The sequence below is a fragment of the Saimiri boliviensis genome, chromosome 16 (assembly GCF_048565385.1).
Source record: "Saimiri boliviensis isolate mSaiBol1 chromosome 16, mSaiBol1.pri, whole genome shotgun sequence".
In the NCBI taxonomy this organism is placed as follows: Eukaryota; Metazoa; Chordata; class Mammalia; order Primates; family Cebidae; genus Saimiri; species Saimiri boliviensis.
The window spans coordinates 79,404,416-79,429,561 of NC_133464.1; the positions used below are offsets into that span (position 1 = coordinate 79,404,416).

The following is a 25,146-nucleotide window of genomic DNA, read 5'->3' on the forward strand; positions in this document are numbered from 1 at the left end:
TATCTGACGTTCTTGGTACCGAAAGCATTTCACATTTCTGATTTTTTAAAATTTTGGAATATTTGCATTATACTTACTAGTTGAGCACCCCTAATAAAAAAATCTGAAATCCAAAAGAACTGTGAATAATCAACCTGTACAAGGTAATACAAACATGAGCAAATTCAGTACTCCACAGGGACTCTGCTCTTGAACCACAAAAGCAGGCACCCCCGAACTTTTTACACAGGGGGCCAGTTCACTGTCCCTCAGACCGTTGGAGGGCCGCCACATACTGTGCTCCTCTCACTGACCACCAATGAAAGAGATGTCCCTTCCTGAAGTGCGGCAGGGGGCCGGATAAATGGCCTCAGGGGGCCACATGCAGCCCACGGGGCCGTAGTTTGGGGATGCCTGCACAAAACGCTCCATCCTAAACTACACCTTGCACTTGGATATTATGTGTCTCTTCTCGTGTGTGTGTGTGTGTGTGTGTGTGTGTGTGTGTGAGGGAGAGAGAAAATATTTAATTTCCTCTTTATAAGGCAACGCTGGCAACACTAAGATGAAATCTACCATAATCTTTGATCTTGATTTACAGGATAAATATCCAACACATTTTGCACTACAGATACATTTGGAACAAATGTAAAATCCTCCCAAAATTATCAGTCTGTGCTTTTGAGACTATATTCCCAAGAAAACAAAAGAGCTAAAAAGTAATTTGCAAACACTCTACTTGTTGCATAACAGCAAAAAAATGATAAAAATTCAAATGTTCAAACAAAAGGAGCTTATTGTAATTTATCAGCACGACAGAACATTTTATGGCTATGAAATGACAAGTATGAAGACTCTAATACACAGAGAAAGAAAGAGGGAAACACTTTTTCTGTTGTTAGGTGTGCAGAATGGGCAGTGCCTGGAAGTGGTCATGGCAACCACTGGTCCAGGGCAGATTTGCTGGGGGCAGCAGGTGTTAGTAGGTGCTCAGTGATTGTGCTCTCCTTCCCTGCCCATAGGCATCTACCTATACCTTAGCATATGAGGTCCACAGCAGATAGCACTTCCTACACAGAGCCTTTGATTGTAAACTCTTTAAGAAGATGAGCTGAGTCGTATGTACCACAGAATCTTTGGTACTAGGCATCGGGTCAATCTAGCCCACAAAGAGCCTTTGTGCAATTTAGGGAAAAAGTGTCCCTTCCTCTGAGTAGCAGCAGCCTCATGCCAGGGCACAGGGCTTGGTGGTAGCTGCAATATGGATGCATTTCAGCCCTGACCCAGAGGGGTGCCCCTTTAAAGGGCATAACCTACTCCACCACCCATGGTGACCAGCCTGTGCCTGGCAAAAGCAGGTGCTCAAGAAATAGCTGTTAGATGCATGAAGGGCCTGAGATTAAAGAAAAAGTTTTTCCTTTGGTGCTTTTTGCACATGTCCCATCTTTAGCCAAGATCTTTGAAATGCATCTGTAGACTGATCTCTAAATTGCAATGGATAGGCCACTGTCACTCTGGTCTGGACCAGCCCTAAAATCCTATGACCTCCCTGCCTGCTCCACACAAGGTGCTCAGAACCTCGCTAAATGAATCATTCTCCATGACTGTAGGACCTGGTCTAGGTGTGGTAGAAAATATATTCTGTCTTTCTCCCCAGTTTCTGGCACAAGCCTCTAAAATGCTTAAGAGTTTTTCGAGTGGTAGGTTTACCTTTTGTGACTCAAAACGAGCCCCTTTCAATCACACCTGAGTTTATGCTAATGGTGACTCAGGGTAGGGTCCCTATTTGACTTTAGGATGGGGCTGGTCACCAGAAGAAACAAGTCATTAGAGGATTGGAACTTTCAGTCTCACCTACCAACTTCCAGGGAGAGGAAGAGAGGCTGTGGATAGAATTATATAAACTTTTGCTGCCCTGTTTCCCAAGCTGGAGTGCAGTGGCAATCTGGGCTCACTGCAACCTGCGCCTCCCAGGTTCAAGCAATTTTCCTGCCTCAGCCTCCCAAGTAGCCGAGATTAAAGAGTGTGCCACCATGCCTGGCTATTTTTTTTTTTTTTTTTTGTATTTTCAGTAGAGATGGCATTTCGCCATGGCCAGGCTGGTCTCGAACTTCTGACCTCAAGTGATTAACCTGCCTCGGCCATCCAAAGTGCTGGGACTATAGGTGTGAGCCACCGTGCCATGCCAGAATTATATAAACTCCTGAATGTGATTCAGAGGGCTTCAGGTTTGGTGAGTATACCAAAGTGCAGGGAAGATGGTGCACCCACAGGGCATGGACACTCCCCTCTTCCCCCCCACCCCACCCCCGGCCATATAGCTTGCTCTATGCATCATTCTAGTGAACTGTCAAACCTGAGAAGGGAGTTGTGGGAACCTCCGAGTTTACAGCAGATTGGATAAAACCTTGGGTGGCTGCTGAGACTTAGGACTGGTTTCTGAGGTGGAGGAGGCAGCCTTGTGGGACTGAGCCTTCAACCTGGGGGTCTATACTCACCCTAGGACCTTAGTGTCAGAACTGAATGGAATCACTGGACAACCCGCTGATGAGGAAGAATTGGCCATCAGTATGGAGAAACCCTCCATACCCATGGCATCAGAAAACAGCACTCACTAGGGCATGTTCTCAAGGTTTACTTGTAAATCAATTGCCAGGAAATTCTTACTGAAAAACTATTGAAGATTCTCTTCCAGTGTGTGAGGACACAGGTCAAGTCTCTGGTAGAGGGCACTGTTCAAACTACAGACCTTCTAGAAGATTCCGTCGTGATACCACCAGCGATGTCACAAATGGGAAGGTATCAATGGGTAGTGTCTGCAAATGCACTGGGGATTACCTTCCATGCTTAGCTCCCCAAAGCCCATCTAACCAGGAGGGTGGCTGGCTTGAGAAGACGGAATCCCCCAGGCAGACAGGCAGAAGTGAAGGAAGGAGACAGGAGTGAAGGAAGGGGATATCCTCTGCCATTTCTCAGGAGCCAGACCAGCCTCTGTGTAATTTCCAAACAGGTGCGATTTGTCTTTCGCATTTTCCTTTCCCCACCCACCTATGCTGCTCTCCCTGGGCCGCGCCTTGCTGCCCAGGGCCTATCCCAAATGATGTACTCCCTGCCTCAACCTTGTCCCTGGCCCAAAGCAAACTCCCTGTTCCTCGGGGACAGTTCATTGAATCTCCATCTTCACTGTACTTAATAAACACCTCGGGGCTTTAAAACAAAATAGCCTAGGCCTCACTGGCAAATATTTTCACCGTGTTGCCTGGGGCAGCACTGCAGGTGATTCTAATAAGTATCCCGCCTGCAAACACAGACAAAGCTGATTCTGATCAGATGTTAAAGGTTTTTGTTTTTGTTTTTTTTAGATGGGAGTTTTACTCTTGTCACCCAGGCTGGAGTGCAATGGCACAATCTCTGCTCACTGCCACCTCCGCCTTCTGGGTTCAAGTGATTCTCCTGCCTCAGCCTCCTCAGTAGCTGGGAATACAGGCACCCACTACCATACTGGACTAATTTTTTGTATTCTTTCAGTAGAGACGGAGTTTCACTGCGTTTGCCAGGCTGGTCTCGAACTCCTGACCTCAGGTGATTCACCCACTTCGGCCTCCCAAAGTGCTGGGATTATAGGCATGAGCCAATGCACCCAGCCCAGATGCCAAAGCTTTTGATTGCATTTATTGACCTCAAAAGTTTGGACAATGGGTGGGTACTTATTAATAGATATTGGTGGAATTCAGGGCAGCAATTTAATGGGTATGAAATAGTTTAAGCAGCAATTTTTAGATCTGGGAGACAGGGCAGCCCTGTTCTGGAATCTGCAATGAATACACCTAACTATTCTGACTTTCTTCTTCCCTTCCTCCATGTCTGAATTTAGAGTCCTTAAGAATTCCATCTCCCCGACGTCCCACCACATCCCTCCACCTCCAGCTCCCATTAGACTCAGCTGACACGAGCCTTAACTTAGGACAGGGCTGGTGCTAAGGGGAAGGGAATGGCCGCACTCCTCTCTCTGGGTCACCTGTAAGCCAGGTTTGCATGCTCAACGCTCTTCTCCCAGCAAGCAAGAGAAGACACTGCATGTCAAGACGCCAGAGCTTGTGTGCTTTACAGTTGACAGTTGATCCTCTCATTCCCCTCCGTCTTTCTTTTCCACCCAGGCAATCTCTGCTGTGGACTGGGTGCTTGCCGCTGAACTGTCTGCGGGGATAAAAGCTGGGCTGAAGGGACCAGGCAGTGCTTCTGCCAAGGCCTTCTGCCCTCCCTCCGGATGCTTTTTCATCTGGCAGATAATTCTCGTTCTATTCTTAGCCCTTATGCAGAAATCAAATAAGACTTACACCCCAAACCCAATGTAATCCTTGGGTAGCGCCTGCTGCACTTAGAAGCTTCGGGAAAGCACAGAGAGAAGCAGCCTCATACTTGGCACACCCGGCACCCAACACAACTGCATCGGGGGCGACAGGGCCCCCAGAGCCAGAGCTTGCCCATGGGGAGTGCACATGTCTCTCTGGGGAGAAGTTCACCCTGGAGTGGAAATTTCCATCTTTTACCTTTGGGTTCAAGGTGCTACATACTGGATAGTTATGAGAGTCACCTTTACCGAGTGCTTCATCGGCATTATCTTCTTTAACTGACTTTCCATTTTATGAGGGGGAACTTGAGGGACAGAGAGGTCTATCAGCTCGCCCCTCCTGAACCTAAAGCCCATGCTCAGAACTGCCAAGTCTTGGAAACCCCTAAAAACTCATCTATTTCACAGAAAAGCATACTCAGGGATTGGCTTACAGCATTTCAGGGCTACAGACTTGATAGCTCTCACATAATTCAATGCTTTTCTATCACTCCCTTAACTAAGACCAACATAACTTGCTAAAAAAGGTGGAAAGTTGGCAGGAGCTAGAAATTGCAGGGGGTAACACTATACACTTTTCTAGCTGAACCATAACTCATAAGCATCTTTTAGTTCCTGAGTCTCTTAAGACCCAACCTTCCTCACGCTCAAGTCTCCTGGCCACTGAGGGCAGGGAAGTGTCCCTAAGCCTGTGGTTCACAAACTGTGTGCTGAGGCACTCTGGGCCACTGCAGCAAACTCACAGGGCACTGCAGGGTTTCTTCTATTAATACTTTCAGGGGAAACACACCAAGGCTGTCTCCCTGCTGGACACCATGCGAACTGCTGGGTTGGGGGGTTCAGAGTTTTGACATTAGCGTAACATTAGCTCACACTTCATTCCCTCTGAAATCATGTCTTTGCGAAGTTGAGGTTTTGGCTTCTGCTGTGATAAAAAGTATGCAGTGAAAATCTGTGTGAAACAAGACACGAGGATGGCCTTATCCAATCAGAAGCCAAGGTTCCAGAAGCTGTGTGGCACCCAATCACATGCAAGTCATTGTGGTTCCTTAAGAATGAAACAAAAATATATTTTTTTCTTTCCATGTATGTTCAGTTTTTCAAATGGCCACCAAGTTGTTAGGACATACACACTTGTGGCTTAGACCTACCTCCTTAATCAGTAGAGCTATGAGGTATTTATTTAGCCTTGAGACTGTGAAAAAAAATTACTGAGACATTGTGATCACTGTGAGTTGAGGATTTTGGAACCTCTAGTGTAGGCCTCTGAGCTGCCCCCATAGTGCCATCTCAAAGGGTCTCTACCACTACGAGGTGGCAGGGTGGATTCCAGAAGGAGGCGACGCAGCGTCTCCCAGCTGTCTCCACCTCCACATCCCCTGGAAACTGACCTGAAGGTCAGCAGAGGTGAAACCTGTTCTTTGGCAGCTTTGCTGAGAAGAGGCCTCAGAGTGACCTCCAACTGAGGGCAGGCCCTAAAGTGAATGGGTGCAGAGGGTGGGTCTTTGCATTTCATCATCCTTTTTGATACGGTGGTTTCCATCAATGGAGAAGGAGGAGGAAGGACCTTTTAAAGAGACCATAGGAGTCACTGAGAAGAACAGCCCACTGTGTGTGTGTGTGTGTGTGTGTGTGCGCGCGCGCGTGTGTGTGCGCGTGTGTGCGCGTGCATGCATGGGAGGGCAGCCAATCACATGGGACCTGTGGCTCCATAGGTGAAGGGTGGTGAGTCACTCCTTAGAAAAGAATGAAAACTGTCCCTGGTCTGCTGCTCCAGATCACACACAAGCAAGGCTGGGAAGGGGCCTGTTATTTGCTGCTTTCCCACAAGCACCTGCTGTCCTTAGAGAGGAAAAGAGACCATTGCAGTCCTGATTTAACATCAAAGAAGTCACATAACTCACAGATGAGAAAAAAGGTTCATTTTTAAAAAGAAAGGGGAATAAAAAAGGACTGGAGAAAGCTAAGTTTGGATCTCACTATTCTGTCGAGTGCACACCTGTGGGCCTGCGGTCCCTGGGGAAGTCCAGTCTGCTGCCTATCTGCATGGCTGCCAAGGACACCTGGGATTCCCCCCTGTCCCTTCGCTCATGGAGGAAGCCACACCTGCACACGGTGGGCTGTTCCCAGGACCACACTAGGTGAAGGAGGAGAAGTGCTCACTGGTAAGGAGAGGAATAGCGGACAATGGGAACAGGCCATGTGTATTTCAGCTTTGATGACTGATTCCTGGGGAAAGAGAGTAACAGATGGTCAAGAGGGAAAATGGGATCAAGCAATGAGAACATGGCAAATACCTGGTCCTGTCCTTGACCTACGGTGAAAGCCACATCCCCAGGGTTTGGGGATCATTTTATTTGTAAGGTCTCTGTGGTTTAGACTGAACCAAACCGTCTCATCATCCAAAGATTAGAAATTTCAACATGAACGCTCATATTTTTAATCCAACCAGATTTGTGTTTTTGACCTTGTTCTAGATCATGGAGTATTTCACGACAGGGTAGACAGTGGCAGGAAGCCATGGAACATCTGCACCTTGCAGACAGCACCTCATTTTTATCAGAGGGGACCCAGATGGATCAATGCAGACTGATGTATGTGCTGCTGTCTGCAAATAGCAGAGTCAAGGCCTGATGAGTTCCACTGTGAACTGTTAGGAAGCTGTCTTTATAACAACAGAGACGTGAAAATTATGGTTCCCCGCTAAGGCTACAGCAGCCCACCACTGTGCTGGGTGAAACACTTCATTCATCTAGGCAGGTATGCACTGGCTTATTACAGGAGGCGTAACTGCTTTTGTTACGCATTCACAGGAATCAGGAAAAGACATTCTTTACGCTCTTCATGTTCAATGCCCTACTTACCAACTTCATCCCTGATGTTCGCAAGTTCGATTGACAGCTCTTTTTCTTTCACAAGGGCACTTTCATTCTGAAAAAACAAAACGGATACCGGGAGTCCCCTAGTTTTATGCTAGATAAGCACTTTCACATGTTTAATTAATGAATCATATTAAGCAATTATTTATAAGTCCAGCCCTTAAGGAGTTAATTTTCACGTTATCTAAGCATATAAAAACTGACAAAGTCTGACTCATTCATTTGTATCCCATTCAAATGACAAAGCTTGCATCACAATATTAATAATACCTGTGGTTGTGCTTTCGTCTAAATTACAATCTTGTATATCATCCTGCAATAATTCTTTGCATATTTATGTCCCATGTGTTAATCTACTGCCATATATTATTATATAATGTTTACTATTATCATTACAATGAGATTTTTGAACATTAAAAAAGTCTGTCCCATATTTCACTGAGGGCCAAATGCTTGTTTTACCAACTGTTTTTTAAACTTACCCTTTTGTCCATACATGATTAGCTACCTAATCAATAATACAGATCAGGGCAGAAGGCTTAGCATGAAACCTTCCTCTTTGTAATATGACCAACAACAATATTTAAGGTTTCCAAGTATTTTGTTCCACTGTCAGCATCAATAGATGAAAAAGAGAAAATCTCACACTTGAAATACCATTTAGTGCAAAAGATGCCATGTATAACTAAATGACTGCTAAGTCGTTTCAAATCAAATACATTCTCTGATATAAAGTAGGGAAGTAGTGGAAGATATGCTGAATTTGTAATCTGCCTTATTGAGTCACCAAACACAGCGTATTATGATTTTATTACTAATAATAACCAGAAAAGATGTGCTACATAAATTCTCTTCAAGTTAGAGATACCAAAAATACAGGCCTTCAAAGAAAGTCTCTGCCATTCTGCAGAATGAACTCTCAAAGCGAACTGATTTCCAGAGAGGGCATTTTGACTAAAATGTGGACCAAATACCTAGCATGAATATCATCGGGGCCTTGAGAATGTTCTTTCTCCCCTAACCACTCTTGCCTTTGGTTTCAGCACCTCTGAAGGACGTGTGCTGAATGTGACCAGACCGTTCTTACAATATTGTTTCTGGTGTGCTGTTTTTAGACGTGGGTAACAAGTGCGTTGTTTTGGGTCGGTGGGAGGGTCTCGGGTTATCCAAAGGGCATTTGCTAAGCCATTTCATGATATTCATCACGCCAAAAATAAAACTCTGTTTTCATAATATGCTGAGAGCTATTTTCATCACGGGAGTGAAAAATTATGAGCTAATGGTTTCCTTAAGAAAATGTACTACTAGATCTGCTCTCTGAGGGGGATAATGGACCATGCTATAGTCTGGAGGTATGTATCCCCCTAAGTGCCCCTAAAATTCACATGTTGAAATCTTCACCTCCAAGCTGATGATATTAGAAGGTGGAGCTTCTGGGAAGTAATCAGGTCTTGAGGGTGGAGCCCTCATGAATAAAATTAGAGGGATCCCAGGGGAGCTGCCTTGCCTCTTCCTCTACGTGAGGATACAGCCAGAAGGCACTGTTTACAGGAAAGTGTCCCACACCAGACATTGAATCTGCTGGAGCCTAGATGTTAGGCTTGCCAGCCTCCAGAATCATGAGAAATAAATTTCTGTTGTTTATAAACCAACCAGTTTATATTTTGTTACTGCATCCCAAAGAGACTAAGACTGTCAAGAATAAAATGGACACCTCCCATCTCATTAATGAAGTTCTCTCCTTCCATCCCAGCCCATAGCAAATTTCAAAGCTAGCAATTATACCTGAGAGCATGTATTTTTTTGCATAATCCTACCCTATATCTCAATAATCCTACTCTAACGCCACACCCACTGTGCGGGGTTATCATGAGGATTAAATAAATTAATGTATGTGATGTAGGTAGTTTCCAGCACTTAGCAAGCTCTTACAAGAATCAGTTGTTATTATATTTCTGTTGTTTCCTTTTATTTCATTTGCAACTATCTAAATGGTGCTTTTCCATATTAATTATCTAAATACATTTAGAATTTGCGTATCAGCCTTATGCTCTGTTTTTGTTTATGTTTTTGTTGTTTTTGAGACAAGATCTCACTCTGTCAACTAGGCTGGAATGCAGTGGCCTGATCATGGCTCACTGCAACCTCCACCTCCCAAGCTCAAGGTATCCTCATACCTCAGCCTCCCAAGTAGCCACCATGCTTGGCTAACTTTTATTTTTAGTAGAGACAAGGTTTTACCATGTTGCTCAGGCTGGTCTCAAACTCCTAGGCTTAAGCAATATGCCCAATCTGTGGCTGCCATGGTACTGGGATTACAGGTGTGAGCCACGGTGACTCGCTTACGCTCTGTTTTTCTAAGCATCTTCCTGGTCTGCCCTGGTTTTGCTTAATTTTTGATGCGGTTCAGAGACTGGAGAAGCCAGAACAGGGAACATATTCTAATTAGACAGTTTGCAGGGATTATATGCTCATTCTAACAGCAGCATAATATGGCCAGATGACAATCATGTTCCTGTAGGTTAAGCAAATTTGGTATTTTGGAGAGTGCTAATTTCGGTATTGACCCTGAAATAACCTTAACCTAGTGGGAAAACTAACTTGCCTTTACTGTCAAGAAAAATTTTGAATACTCATATTCTCTAATTCCTAAACACATCCAGAAAATTGAAATACTATGCTTATCAGTACAGAAATAGCATTATGCAGTGTTCATTCTCAGAGCAATGAGAGCTGCAAAGACTTAGACTGGGCCAGGCAGTGAGCAATCAGAACATAACAAAAACAACAACTGAATTCTAATTTCTAACTCAGAGCCAATGTTTCCCTCGCCTCCCTGTCACGGCCCCCGCTGCATATTAACAGAGTCATGCCCTAGGGATCTCCCACATCACAACAAATCAGTCCACACTCCTAGTCACAGAAGAATCAGGCATGTGGGGAAGGAGTGGCCAGAAGGCCCTATGAGAGGGACAGGCCTCTGCGGAATGGTGCTGACTGTGAGGGAGATTGCTGATGAAGAACTTCAGACTTGAATCACTTTTGTGAAAAGCTAATGCTGATGTTCTGGGGCCAGGCCTTCCCCATCCATTTGTTGCTTTAGCAGAAACACAAATAAGATTGATGGAAACCAAGTGAGAACCAAACCAAACCAAACCAAACAGCAACAACAACAACAAATCAAGAAAAGAAAGGAAGGGGATGGGAAGAGAGGAAAAGAGATAGGCAAGGAAGTGAAAAGGAAATAGAAGTGAGATTAGAGACCTTGTGCCATTTCCCTTTGGGGAAGCAGAGGCTATTAAAACAGATCACAAAGACTCAATGAAAATGACCCCATCCACCCTCATCCCCATCCTTTTGCAAGTTCAGTCTCTAAAGCAGCCAGTTCCAAACTATAGTCACCACATGGCTTACTAAGGAAGGGTTGGTAAGGTTTGTTGCTGCCAAAGATAAGCAACAAACCTGATGACGAAAGTGTCAAGGAAAAGAACTGAACTCTGGGAAGTTCTAGCTAAGTATTATTTATCAATTACTATAGGCGATTCAAGCTGTCCAGCATCAAACACTCTCTGTAGTCCAGGCACAATATGAGGTAAGCCCTTTTTGTCATTTACTCCTCCAGACACTGTCCAGAGGGTCCTGGGTCTTATTTCCCTTTATGGAGGAAGAAACTGGGGCTCCATGGTGAAGTGGCTGTCCTCTGCTCAACCCACCAGGAAATGGCAAAGGTAGGACTTTCCACCCATTGTCCACACTCTTCATCAAACACAAGCATATCCATATTTCCTCTCCTAGTCATGCTTAGAGAGATGCAACAAGATCCAAATTGCACTGAGCCTCAGCTTGGATCTGAGCACTTACTACCAAGAAGCCTTTCATGTCTGACTGGGAGAGAGGCAGGGTCTACTCCTGACTACTCTGTCCAATGAAACAACACCCTGGCTGCATTCAGAGCCCACTCCACAGTCTGAACTGCCTGTCTTTGTCCTGGGTGTTGATTCGTGAGTTGCACGTTAGCCTGTTTCCAGTGTCTGGACCCATTTCAGTATAGCCTAGTTGGGCTACAGCTTCTGAGAGAGTAGCTGTTTGGTTTTCCCCATCAGCCTCTAGAAGGATGCTGTCTGATGACCTCTGAATATGTTGCTGCTGAAGATGCTGGCACAGCTCAGCTCTGGCTCGCTAAGACCAGTCTGTGCAGTCTGGCGACAGCCCTTCTTCCGCAAGTGCTTGTTTTTGAAACGATATCAACTCTTCTAATTTATGAATTCTCTGCATCAAGTAAGTTACTTTTTGCTTCCTGCAAGCCAAACCAGAATGACGTAGTGCTGCCCTGCAATGAAATGAGTCAACAGTGATGACTGCAGAACGTCGTTCCTTAGGCAAGAGTGAACTTAAGGGAATCTTCCATTCACTGCTCCTTGCCTCAAAAGTTATTCCTCCAATTTTCATGATTCAACAGAATCCAGTGTGGTCTTGCAAGGCCCTCAGGTTCTGTTGAACACCCAGGACTCCCTCGGAAAGGCTCTCAAGTCACTATTCCCCTCCGTTCCCCAAACTATGCCTGGTCTGGGTGATGACACCGTGGGTTGACTGAAATATGAGCAAGGCCTCCTCCGAGGGCCCAGGGTTAGATTAGTGCCTCTCTAAATGGGAGATGAGTGGAAAATTCCCAGCGGGTGCCAAGTACATGAACTCTTATTTGCACTCAAGAGGGCTCAAAATAGAACTCGGTGTTAACCATCCCAACTATCCTGGTGATATAGTCCAGAAGTTGCAAAGCCTAACAAGGCCATTCCTCTAAAATTTCTGTTTATTCTATGACAGGCTTAACTGGAAACTGACACTTTGGGAACATTTATCTAAGCCCCAAACCAGCAGCTGTGTCTTCTTAGCCACCTCTTTTATTTGGTCATGCACTGCTCTCCTTTGCACGCCAAGTTCTCCATTCATTCTGGCATGGTATATCTCTTATTCACAGATGGAATGCAGGACAAGCTACTCCCATGAAACATCCAACTCACTCTCTGTGCCTCTTGCCCCAAACATACCCCTGCAAGTCTGCTACAGTGAAGCCTCTGCTTCTTTTTAGACATGGCTCCAATCTAAGACTTTTCACATACTCGCAGGGGATATTGCCTTTCACCTTTCCTTGCTAGAGCAGCCTGGCAAGGCGGACAACCCATTAATCACCCCATTAACCTCAAGCAATGGGATGTGTGGCCAACGCCCAGGCAAGCCTGCCATACTCTGTTATTTTAACATGTGTGGTCACTGGGAGTTATCTCTTCAGATGGTGGATGCTACCCTGTGAACCTGAAGGTAATGGGAAGTGAAAACGCCTGTCCCTGTTAGTATCATCCCTGTGATTCTATGCTTGGGCACCAGCCACCTGTGCCACTTGTCAAATTAGAAACCAGTAGAGCAGCTATTTACCACTAAAACTGAATGCTGGGTAAGTTTGAGCTGCTTTCACCCCAACTCATCCAGAAATAGGAAATGTATGCCAAATAACACGTACTCACTGGGTTCCTACTATGTGCCTGGCCGACATTTCTGCTCTCAAGGAGCTTGACATCCAGAGAGTCGGTAAATGGATGAACAATTACAGAACAATGTGCTCTAACCCAACAGGGCAAAGCTGTCTTAGAGATTTAAACTGAGAGAGGCAGGATATGGAGAGAGCATCCCAGGCAAAACAGCACCTGGGGCCTTTTGGGAACCTCTGTCAGCCCATCATATGGGCCCCTTTCCCTCCAACTTTCTGCCTCTGGTCTATGAAACTCCCTGCAGGAATTCTCGGTTGGCTACAGGGTTACTGAGGACAATTTCAGAAAATTCACTGCAGATTTGAGCATTTTCATCAGCTCCTTCTTCTCCACCTGAATTTTTTTAAAAAAGAAAATACATATATATGTAAATTTAAATATATATGTAAGCCCAAAGACTCCCAACTAATCTTTCCTGTATTTTTAGCCTGCTCTGAAATCCATGCAGATCAGTAAAATTCAGTCCTGTGAGCTGGGCCATGTTTTTCCAAGCTAAATAATCGAATCACAACAGGAAATTAAATAAGAGATCTATAGAATTCTGGTCTTTGAGGAAACATCCAGATCTTTTAAAATTGTGAATTTAAAAAATTCAAATGTCACATACATGCACACTAAATTGCAAAAAGGTTAAAGGTGTTTTTGCTCTTCTCGGAAACATTACTGCTTTTCACCTGGAGCTCCATGAACTTATATTAGGGTTTAAAATCAACATGGTAGAATTTCATCTTCATAAGAAAACATTCTCTTTTGTATTTCAAAATGCACCAGCTGCAAAGTTACAGCAACAAAATACAAGTATCTTGTATGAAAATACAAGTTGTTTTCATACCACTTTTTGTGGCTATCGCACTCATTTTCAATATTAATATTATGAAGATTGGCCAGAGTCATAACGTATAATAGCTCTGTGGAAAAATCCCATGGGAGGTGGGCTGACCTTTTGTTTTTCATTTCAGTTATTATAGTTTTAAGGCAGCACTGATACTATGCCTTGAGTTAATCAATAAGTATCATTTCTTTCACATATAATTAACACTAGGGCCTCTTTGTTTTTATATAATGATCTGCTTTTCTGCTGTGAAATGAAACTCCATATAGGCTTCTCAGTAACAAAATATCCTTCTTATTTAAGACTCTTGAATACGTTTCAGTATCTACTTGTATGAAAAATGAGCAAAGTCATACCATGTATTAGAGGAAATCAAAATTCCTACAAATGGATAATTTCGGCCTTTGCCTTTGCACAGGTGGGGAAGTCACTGGGTAAAAACACATCCAGCTTTCCCAAGAGGCTGTAGTTAATAAGGGAATATCACATCATACCTGGATTACTAATGAACAATGCGAAAGGACAGAGATTAATGGGGCCAAGAAGAAGAAATGCTGATCCAAAGAAGTAATGCTGGGAAATTCAGGATCTCAGAGTAAGTGCAGGAGAAAGGAGAATTAGCCAGTTCTCTGCGTTTTAATCCATTTGTGTATCACTTAAGAAGCTTCTTGACCTTTCTGGATTCTATCTTCTCTAATAACCCTCCCAAATTTACTACTGTCAGAGCACCTACCCATGCCTGGGAGGAACAGTGAGGTGTCTCTCCGAACTCCCACCCCCACCAAGAATTTAGAGACCAGGTAAATAAGACTAGCCTCTGAGATTAGAATCAACACATAAAAGGCTAGGGTAGAGATATACAAATTAACCCCTAAAGGGACAGGATAGAACCTAAACCAGCAAGTTGTGCTGTCGGATTGAATGTATAACGCGGCGTGAGGGATAACAAGTTCATTACAAGGGGCGTTGGACAGTGAAGGGAGCTTACAAAAGGCAGTCACCAGGGCCAGGAACATTTTAGGTGAGCAGAATGGGAGATGAACCCCAGTAAGCTCTGAGGCCACTGGGTTCTTAAAGAACAACTTGCTGGCTCAGATTCCATTAGCATCGAGGCTTCTTATGAGCTAGACTTTTGACTCTCAAAAGAAATAACATGTTTATAAAGCTTGTTATCGTTTGTCAGTTATATTTCACATGGTTAAAAGGAAACTGATATTCCAGGTTATACATATAGTTTATTCCTCTTAATAACTCAAGAATTCCAGGAACCATCAGCTCAGGAAGGTTAAAGATAAGGAGTTTCTGTGCAGAGCTCCTGGCTTCATCTTGGACTGCGTTGAGTCCATAGGTGAATGGACCCTTTGGGATCCATCTGGGTCATACCATTCCTTTCAAATACTTGTAGACAAGTCTCTCTGCTCCAAAGCCCAAGATAGATCCCTACTTTTTATTTAGCTCAAGTTTAAAAAACTGGGTCCTTGGCCAGGCATGGTGGCTCACACCTATTATCCCAACATTTTGGGTGGTTTGAGACAAGTCTGGGGAATATAGCGAGACCTCGGCTCTGCAAAAGAAAAAAAAAAAAAAAAAAAAAAAAAGCTGAGCATGGTGGTGTATGCCTGTGGTCCGAGCTACTTGGAAAGCTGAGGTGGGAAGATTGTTTGAGTCTGGGAGCTGAAGTTTGTAGTAAGCCATGAGCATACCACTGCACTCCAGACTGGTGACAGAGGGAGGCCCTGTCTCAAACAATACAAAGCCAAAAACAAAGCAGCCAACAAAAATTCTGGGTCTGGCTTTCAGACTGGAAATTTCTCCATAGTCTCTCTGCACCATATCTCCCACTGTGTTTACCATGAGATTGCCCCTCTCATATTTCATAAAATGAGGCAAATAGACCTTTCCTCACATGCTCCTTGCTTGGAATTACATTTCTTCTCTTTAGTTTAATAAAATTCCACCCCATTCTTCAAAGTGTAATTCATGTTCCACTTTTTCCAAGAAACCTTGCCTATGGTTCTAGCCTGACTTCTCCTTTCACTAAATTCCAGAAACAGGTATGGTCAGTACCACATACCTTTCACTCAATTATACTCCAGTCTTGTGCTAATGTTTAATTGTCCTGCGTGTGCTATTGTTGCCTACCCACTTGTAAGTACTCTGAAAAAAATGGAAGTACAACCAAACCGGCTATTGGTAAACTACCTAAGGGCCAGTCATGCCTTTTAAGAATTATTTGATGGTCTCAATAGTAACTAGGCACAGAGTAAACCAATAATAAATATTTCTAATGGACAGGTCTTTATAAGTTGGAAATACATAAGCACAAACAGTTTTTAAACAACTTGTTCATTTAACAATTTTTTTAAAATTATATACTCTAGGCAAGATTCCAGTTTCCCCTAATAAATTAATGCTAAAGAAGCATCCTCATATGCAGAGTTTTTAGTCAATATTCATAGTTTTTAGTCAGATCTCTGAAACTGATTACTTTAAAAGCATCTTTAATTGTCCCACCGTGTTTTTCAGAACATCTTTAGCTGCGCTTTGATCAAAACTGTTAGATTGTTTTGATTTCTCAAAATGAAGTTTGCTGTTTTGATCTATATGAAGTTCTGAGGAAATGTTTTTTTTTAAAGGTTTATTAAACTAGGTTAAGGTAATCAGAAACAACACTATCAACAATTTTACCAGGTCTCTTTTAAACTGCATATCAACATCTTTGGGGTTATTAGAGCTGATTAACAGACTGAAGAACTTTGTTGTGGGATTTGGGAGTACTGATTTCTAGAGTCTGAAGTTGGAATGGAATGCTATTATGCTGCTAGTATAGAACCCCTGGCCCAATAGGTAACTATCAATTAAATAAATGATTTTGGCATACTGCCTGTGAAGTTATTCTGCAAAGTAGGCAACTACATAAAATAATGTGTTTTTTAATTAAAAAAGAAAGTCCTCAATTCATTAAAAGAGCACCTATGAAAATGCACATATAAAACTTCAAATAGGAATACTATTTGGAATTATAGCAAAGAAAAGTCAAGAAATGTAGATGTGAACATAATGAAAAAGCTGATAAAAGCAGTGTAAGTTTTAAAGTATTCATCAGTAAAGAATAATTTGTATTGAACTAGAAGTCAAAGATAAAACATTGGAAAGTTACTTAAACATCAATTGCTAAAGAGATGAAATAATACTGAATTATCTTCCAAAATCTCTGAATTCAAGAATGACATAGGGATAATCATTTTTAAGAACTTGATTTAAAACAAAATAGGGAAACAGATTCCCTTTAAAACATATTTTCTCAAACCAAAAGGCCTTCATATTACAGCCTCTATTTCTAAAACTTTTGTATTAGGGTTTAGAAATATGAAATTTATAATACTGTTTTACATGTAGCAAATCCTTCCCTTCTATTATAACTATTGTTGTAAGGCTTCAGTACTGTTCTGTGACCACTTCTCAAAAGGCTTAATCACTTCAATGTTAGATGTGCAACTGAGTGCAAATGCTTTATATTTCATTTTGTTCAAAGCACATAAATCTGTATATAAATATTTTAGTTCATACTCATGGTAGCAAAAGCCAAATCCACTGAAGTGGTTATTTCTATTGGAGCAGAACTAGTAAGTGGCTTTTAAGGTACAGTTTAATTTTCCTAGGTGGTATGTAACCCTACTTTAGGTCAAAGTTCATAAGCAGAACTGGTAACTAAGATGTTCCCAAGTGACTGCTTTTTGATGAGCTTGTATATTAAGCCATATATTTTCCTTCTTCTGGTCACATACTACATACCTCAAGCTATCTAGATAGCTGATGCCCACATGGGTAGAAAGAAGGCAATTTCAATTCCTTGTGAAATCCCATTTCATGCATCTTGGAGAAATCCAAATATGCACGACAATTAAATGTCTGACAGAGACAAGAGCTCTTGCAAACAGATTTCTAGTAATGAAATTAAAAGCATTATCTGAATCCCTCTGCTAGCTCACAAGAGCAGGCAAATGTCAAAAGCAAAGAAAAGCTTTGTGTTGGAATTGCTACATAATTCTCACACATACTCTATTTTCAATTCCCTGGCTGTGAATTTTTCTTCCAGTGAAGACTTGAACACACCCTCAGATTCTCTCTGGCTTTTTAAGTTTTCAACTCTATGTTTATTCATCTCTCTAAGATGCAAAGAAGTACAGAGAGAACAACTATACCACGTGCTTTCTTCTCTGATGTGAAGAATATAAATTACAAGGATGAGTGCTGTTTTGAAAAAAGAGTGGTAAACTTTCAAAGTTAGCACTTGGCGAAGAAATACATGCCTAACTAATCTCAAATCCCCAATGGAACGTCTTAGGTTTCACAGGTACATTAAAATGCATTAAGAATATTCTAAAGCTCTCTTGGCAGTTTTGATTTCAAGATGTTGGAGCAAAATCCTACTATTTCAGGAAAATGCAACAGTTACATTTGAGACTGCAGGAATACAGAATTATGTAAGGCACTGCAGAGTATGTGAGACCAAATGTTTCTGTGAACACCACTCACAATTCAGCACACTGGAACGAGTAAAGGGAGCCTCCTGTTCACCAACAAAGCGCACACGCATGCTAGGGGGACAGGCACAGAGGTGGCTGGCTCGCGGCTTTCTCTCTGCCTTTGCAAAGGAGGAGGGGGAAGAAGAGAGAGGGAAGGCAAAGTACCGTCTTGTCCAGGCACTGAAGGCAGTTATAAGGCTTGCAGCAGCAATGGCCCATCCCGGCAGGCTGGCTGGCAAGGGGACCTCCTTCATTCAACGTGTCAGCGGGCAACTCCTAAGCCGAGGTACTGGCACACACGAAAGGGGCGCGCCGCTGGGAGCTGTCACAACTTCCATGTGGTCACCTCGGCTACCTTATTTCTCCTAAACTTCAGGAATCCAGGAAGCAGAGGAATGAGAGGACGAGGAGAGCTGGGCAGCAGCGATCGGATCTTGCTGCTGCGGGAGGGAGGGCGGGCAGGAGCTAGGAAGGGAGGGGACGGGCGGGAGGGAGGGTCACTTTGCCACTGGAATCCTCGGAGTGAGGCAAATCAATAGTCGCATAACAACAGAGCATTTGCCAATGCTGGCTCCTTAAGAGGACAGCCAGCCGGCTCTCTGCCGGGTGCGCGGCCGCTCCCAGCCCTCCCCTTGCAGGGATGCGCCTCCGCACCGCGCAGACACGCCTGGAGCGGATGCAGGAAACACAAAAGGCGAGCCTGGGCTTCAGGGCACTGCCTGGGGACGCCCGAAAGGGCTGCCAGGGCTTGGCTCTGCTGCAATCCTAGCTCCTATTTTTCTGGGAAGTAAAAATATTTATAAACGTGATGTATATGGCTTCTTCTCCCACGAAACTCTTCTCAGAATATTTGTTGCTAATGGGAACCACCAATTGCTCATTTTCTAATTTGCATGTCATGAACAATTTTTTTTGCCTTATTTGATGAAATCTTCATATTTAAAATATCACTGTGAAATTGCTTGCCTAGCTGACATACACATACCATTCAATTGGCTTGAGTCATTAAAATTGGGGTTTGTGCAGGTATTTCTCCTAGGCAAATTGGCATAAAAGACTTTAAAAGACTTACTCTTTCTAGTTTTTCACAGTTAAAAATCAGAAAGGGAAAGAATCAGGGAACAAAAGTTTGTGTTTGTTTTCTCAAAAAAGACTTGGTATTTACAAATATATTTATGTAATCCTGCAAGTAAAAGAAGCAAATATTTACATGATGGATTGTATATGCCCTGATACCTCAGAGGAGAAATCCTGAAATTTCTCGTGTTTATAAATATGCAATTATATTTTTGCCCATTACATTGCCTAAGGCTGTAAACAGACAATAGTTGTTAAAACTAGATGATTTTACTAACTTAACAGATTTCCCAAGCAGATTTTCATTAAGTACTATAGGCTTGGAGAAAGGAAAGTATTTAGTGATCAAATAGGAACAGACTGGAATGTTTGCCTTAAACTTGAAGGAATAAATTGAAGCCCTTCTTTAAAGCTAACAGGTAAATTAGCATAATCCTTCAGGAAGCCAATTTGGCTGTCAAAATACTAAATGTACACACACCTTGACCCAATATTTCCACATCTATGCTATAATAATACTCACATAAATATACAAGTGGGTGTGCATAGGGGTCTTCAATTCAGTATTGTTGGTTAACAGCACAAAAATGGGGAATATTTTAGATTTTCAATGCCTTTCTATTACATGGAAAGATAATACATTGTTGACTGAGAAAGTAAACTTTCATAAAAAAAACACAACAAAGCAAACATACACATTTGCATATGTTTGAAGTAAAGCTTTGGAAAGATACACACATTCATGTAACCGCAGCGGACCCTTGAGGAATGGAAAACAGGAGGGCGTGAATTTCCACTTTCTACCTTCTCATGAGCATATTTTATTTTTACTGTTTTAAAACAAAGTGCATCAGGGAAAAGGCAGGGATTCCCCTCTGGACTCTGTGATGTTGTGAGGTCCAGAGCTGCCTCTCGCTCACTCAGGCTAATGCTCCTTGGCAGTGAGCCTGGGCAGACCTCTCAGAGGCAGAGAAGCTCACAGTACCTTGAGTTCAAACCTGGGCTGAAAGCTGTTCCTAGGGCTTCTGAAATCTGTGATAAAAACTTTATGTTGCAAAAAGTGGTGGCTTAGTATAGCCCCCAATGCTCACAGCAGCATTATTTGCATTAGCCAAAAGATGGAAGCAACCAGAATGTCCACCAACAGATGAATGGATTAAGCAAATGTGGTGTGTGCATGCAGTGGAACATTAGTCAGCCTTAAAAAGGAAGGAAATGCTGACAGGTGCTACAACATGGATGAAACTTGAGGATATCATGTTAAGTGAAATAAGCCAGTCACAAAAGGACAAATAGTGTACGATTCCACTTACATGAAGTAAGTAGAGTGGCCAAATTCACAGACACAGAAAGTGGAATGGTGGCTGCCAGGGGCTGGGGGCAGGGAGAGGTAGGGAATTGTTCAATGAATACAGAGTTTTCGTCTTAGAAGATGAAGAGTTCTGGAGACAATGCAAATGTACAGACTGTCCCTCACTTATGATGGTTCCATTTATGACTTTTCCACTTTACAATGGTGACACATTCAGAATACTCCTCAATTTACAATGGGGCTATAGCAGAATAAATCCCTCATAAATTGAAAATACTGTTCAGTTGAAAGTGCATTTTCATAACCCTGTTGTAAGTTGAGGATCATCTGTACTTAAACACTAAACTATACACTCAAAAATAGTTAAGAAGGGGAATTTTTTGTTATATTTTATCACAGTTTTTCTAAAACAGAAGTGGTAGCTTGCATTTACCTGGAGGCAAACAGCTCCTAAACTGCAGGTATGGATTGAATCAAGACAGAGCAAAACCCTATTACGGACGGAGCCAGGTGGGGTGGGAAGGCCCACAAAGTGAAGCTCCCTACATTGATTTAAAAAATGCTTTCTTCCAGCGCAGTTATCTTCCTGCAGATAGTTCCCCTTAGGAAACAGTTTTTTTTTCTAAATTACGCTTTAGAGTGCACCATACTAGAAAATTGCTTCTTATTCTTAGGAGATGTATGAGAGGCCTTGCTGACCAGTTGCTCACAGGAGATAAATGTGAGACTGGAGGAGCTACACAAAAAGAGGCGATTTTCAGCTTCTCTTCTGGGGCACAGAGGGCACTGAAGGGCACGGCACTTCCGTAGTGCAGTCCTTCCTACGTGGTTGAAATCGCACACGTACTGTGATCTCATTCCACACGACCCGGATTTTGAGAAATGTGTTTGTGTTCCAGAATTGTGCCTTGTTTCCTCTACATGCTATGAAAATTACAAACATACTGAAAAATACAGATAAAGACCAAAGGTCTTCCTATTCCTATTTCCAGGTTCAACGGTCATCAAGGTGTTGGCACACTTGTTTCATCTTTTCTTTTTTCTTTTTCTCTTTTTATTTTTTCTTCACATACCCCTCACCCCAATTCAGCAATGACCAAGACTGTTACCTTATTTTCATTTGTCCCTTGTCTTTCTTTTTTAAAGTATTTTTTCCTTTTCTTTCTTTTTTGTTGTTGAGACAAAGCCACACTCTGTCACCCAGGCTGGAGTGCAGTGCTGCCATCTCAGCTCAGTGCAAACTCTGTCTCTTAGGTTCACGTCTCAGCCTCCTGAGGAACTGGGATTACAGGAGCTCGCCACCACGCCTTGCTAATTTTTGTATTTTTAGTAGAGATGGGGGTTCACCATGCTGGCCAGGCTGGTCTCGAACTCCTGACCTCAAGTGAACTGCCCACCTTGGCCTCCCCAAGTGCTGGGATTACAGGTGTGAGCCACTGCACCCGGTCTGTTAAAGTATTTCTATGTTAAAGTATTTCTAAGCAAAGCCCTACATACTTCATTATGCTAAAAATTATGAACATTTTCTTACATAACCACAATGCCATTAAAACAATAAAACTGACAATTATTCCTTGGTATCCAATACCTAGCTCATAAAAAAAAAAAAATTTGGCTAGTTTCTAAAAAAAAAAAAAAAAGTTTTTTTTCAGGTTTCTTTGTTTGAATCAGGACCCAAACGAGGCCCACATATTACATCAGGTTTGCAGTCTCTCGGGTCTTCTATGAACGGCAATCCCCACCCCTCCTCTCCTTTCACTGTCATACCATTGACTTGTTCAGAAACTGGGTCAGCCACCCTGTAGAATGTCCTACATGCTGGATTTGCCTCTTTGTTTCTTTGTAATGTCACTTCACCTGTTCCTGCATCCCTTTAAGTGAAATTTAGCTCTCAAATATGGGTTAGATTCAAGCTCAATTTTGGGGATAACATCTCAAAACTGATGTTAAGTGATGCCGTGAGCATCATATTGCCTTCCGTGGGGAAGCACCTGTCTGGGTGTTCCAATTTTAGTGAGCTGGAGTGGATCTGGATGTGACAGCCTCATCTCCGTTGCAAAATTCCCCATCACCCTTTCATATAATGGCTTCATTTGTTAATAATTATTACCTGAATCAATTATTTCACTGGGGACTGCAACATAATGTTCTGATTATTTTTGTCTTTTTGCATTTATTAGATGGAATTTTTCCTCATCAACTGGGATGACTTTCTTTGATACACATTTTTAAATTGATACATATTTATACATATTTATGGAGTACATGTTATATTTTGATACATGCATATAAGACGTAATAATCAAATCAGAGTAATTAGGATATCCAACACTGCAAATATTTATCATTTCTTTATGTTGGGAACATTCTAAAACTTCTAGCTATTTTGAAATATACAATAAATTATTATTGGCCGGGCATGGTGGTTTACACCTACAATCCCAGCACTTTGGGAGACCAACGTGGGCAGATCACTTTGAGGTCAGGAGTTCGAGACCAACCTGGCCAACATGGTGAAACCCTGTCTTTACAAAAAAACAAAACAAACCAAAAAAAACAACAACAACAAAAATTAGCTGGGCATGGTGGTGGGTACTTACAATCCCAGCTATTCAGGAGGTTGAGGCCGGAGAATTCCTTGAACCTGGGAGGCAGAGGTTGCAATGAGCTGAGATCATGCCATTGCATCCTAGCCAAGTGACAAGAGGGAGACTCCATCTCAAAAAAAAAAAAAAAAAAATTACTGTTAACTCTAGTCACCCTACTGTGCTATCGAACACCAGAACTTACTCTATCTAACTATATGTTTGTACAACTAGGGCAATTTTAATTTCCTGCAATACAGTTTGTACAGGAAGGACAGGGTAAATGCCTAATCATTACCTTTTTTTTTTTGAAATGGAGTTTCGCTCTTGTTACCCAGGCTGGAGTGCAATGTCGTGATCTCGGCTCACCGCAACCTCCAACTCCTGGGTTCAGGCAATTCTCCTGCCTCAGCCTACCGAGTAGCTGGGACTACAGGCATGCACCAGCATGCCCAACTAATTTTTGTATTTTTAGTAGAGACAGGGTTTCACCATATTGACCAGGATGGTCTCGATCTCTTGACCTCGTGATCCACCCGCCTCAGCCTCCCAAAGTGCTGGGATTACAGGTGTGAAGCCACAGCTCCTGGCCATCATTACCTTTTAAGTGCCAATTTCTTTAATGAAGACTTGGTATGGAAATGGTACCCAATGAGGTTGTTACTGAGATTGTTGGTTGTTTCCTCTCACCTCTTAAAAATATCATTATAAATTATAAACTCATGTTTTTATTTTTACATACACAATATGTTTGAGTCTATTGCACTAATTACCGTTTTTAGATGCTCAGTGTAAAAACGGTATGTCCCCTCCTTGGCCTGCAGCCCTTCTTCTTGGCCCCTCTGTCCTTTTGACACAACTCATTTGTGTCCCTTCCTTGCTTCCTGATACAAGATATCCTAGGCTCATCTTGTGTGTTTCCTCCTCCAGATGTGGAGTCATCCATTCTTGACAGGAGCCCTGGTTCCTTCTAGCTGGGAATGATAATTAGGTACCACAGAAATGGATGCTGTTTGTTGTCTTTTGAGAGCCACATGAAGGAAGTGAGTTTCCTTTGAAGGAAGTGAGCCTTCCCACAGACAAAATGGCCTTTGAAGAAGTCACTGAAATCAGCATGGGGCCTTGGGCTGGGGTGAGAAGGAAGCAACGCCTTCTCTCGGAGCTTTCAGAGGCTAGGGCCTAATCCAGGTAGAGGAAAAATGCTCAGCAAAATTCACTGAGAGACAAAACTGGTCCCGGTAATATGGTGGCAAGCTAAAGGCCAGATAGGGAGGTCCGTTCTGAATAAAACTTCTCCAGGGACTCGCCCGAATGCTTGGATAGCTGAAAAAAAAAAGATCAAGCTCGAAGGCAAATACAATGAAGGTTTAGACTGTTGTAATTTGGCATAAAAAGAAACCATACAATTAAAAACTAGTGGCTGGGCGTGGTGGCTCACACCTGTAATCCCAGCACTTTGGGAGGCTGATGCAGGTGGATCACCTGAGGTCAGGAGTTCAAGACCAGCCTGGCCAACATGGTGAAACCCCATCTCTACTAAAAATACAAAAATTAGCCAGGCATGGTGGTGCACACCTGTGATCCCATTACTGGGGAAGCTGAGGCAGGAGAATTGCTTGAACCCAGGAGGTAGAAGTTGCAGTGAGCTGAGATCATGCCACTGCACTCAGCCTGGGCAACAGAGTGAGACTTAGTCTTAAAAAAAAAAAAAGGAAGAAAAAGAAACCATGACCTCACAAGCTCATGAAATTTGGGATATTTTGTCTCCCAATATTTTTAAAAGTTTGAGGTGATTTTTATTCCTGGCATATTTTCTTAAATTGAAGTAGCAACAAACATTTAGAAAAGTCATAGGAAAGCCTAATGGTGGATCTCCTTGGAGAAAACTTTATGAACACTGTGTTTTGGAGCAATAACTAATTATAAGCATTACCTGATGGACAACAGATGCCCAGCTCTGTGCTTCTGGCTTGCGCATGGTATCTCACGTAACTCTCACAAAACTTTGTGAGATAAGCACTATTATCATCTCCATTTTATAGATGAGCAAATGAGG

The 25,146-nt window shown here is 42.7% G+C and overlaps 1 protein-coding gene across 5 annotated transcripts in view; it reads right to left on the minus strand.

Annotated features, from left to right (window-relative positions):
- Positions 1-25,146, minus strand: part of MTUS2 (microtubule associated scaffold protein 2) — a 679,146-nt gene that overhangs the window by 64,985 nt on the left and 589,015 nt on the right. For 4 of the 5 annotated variants that reach the window (XM_074387901.1, XM_039473210.2, XM_074387899.1 and 1 more), the window contains one exon: positions 7,195-7,261. In XM_074387901.1, coding sequence (XP_074244002.1) covers positions 7,195-7,261 — 67 coding nt within the window. Of the gene's footprint in view, positions 1-7,194; positions 7,262-18,281; positions 18,565-25,146 lie in introns of those variants that run through there. The other variant, XM_010336852.3, reaches the window with a different exon arrangement.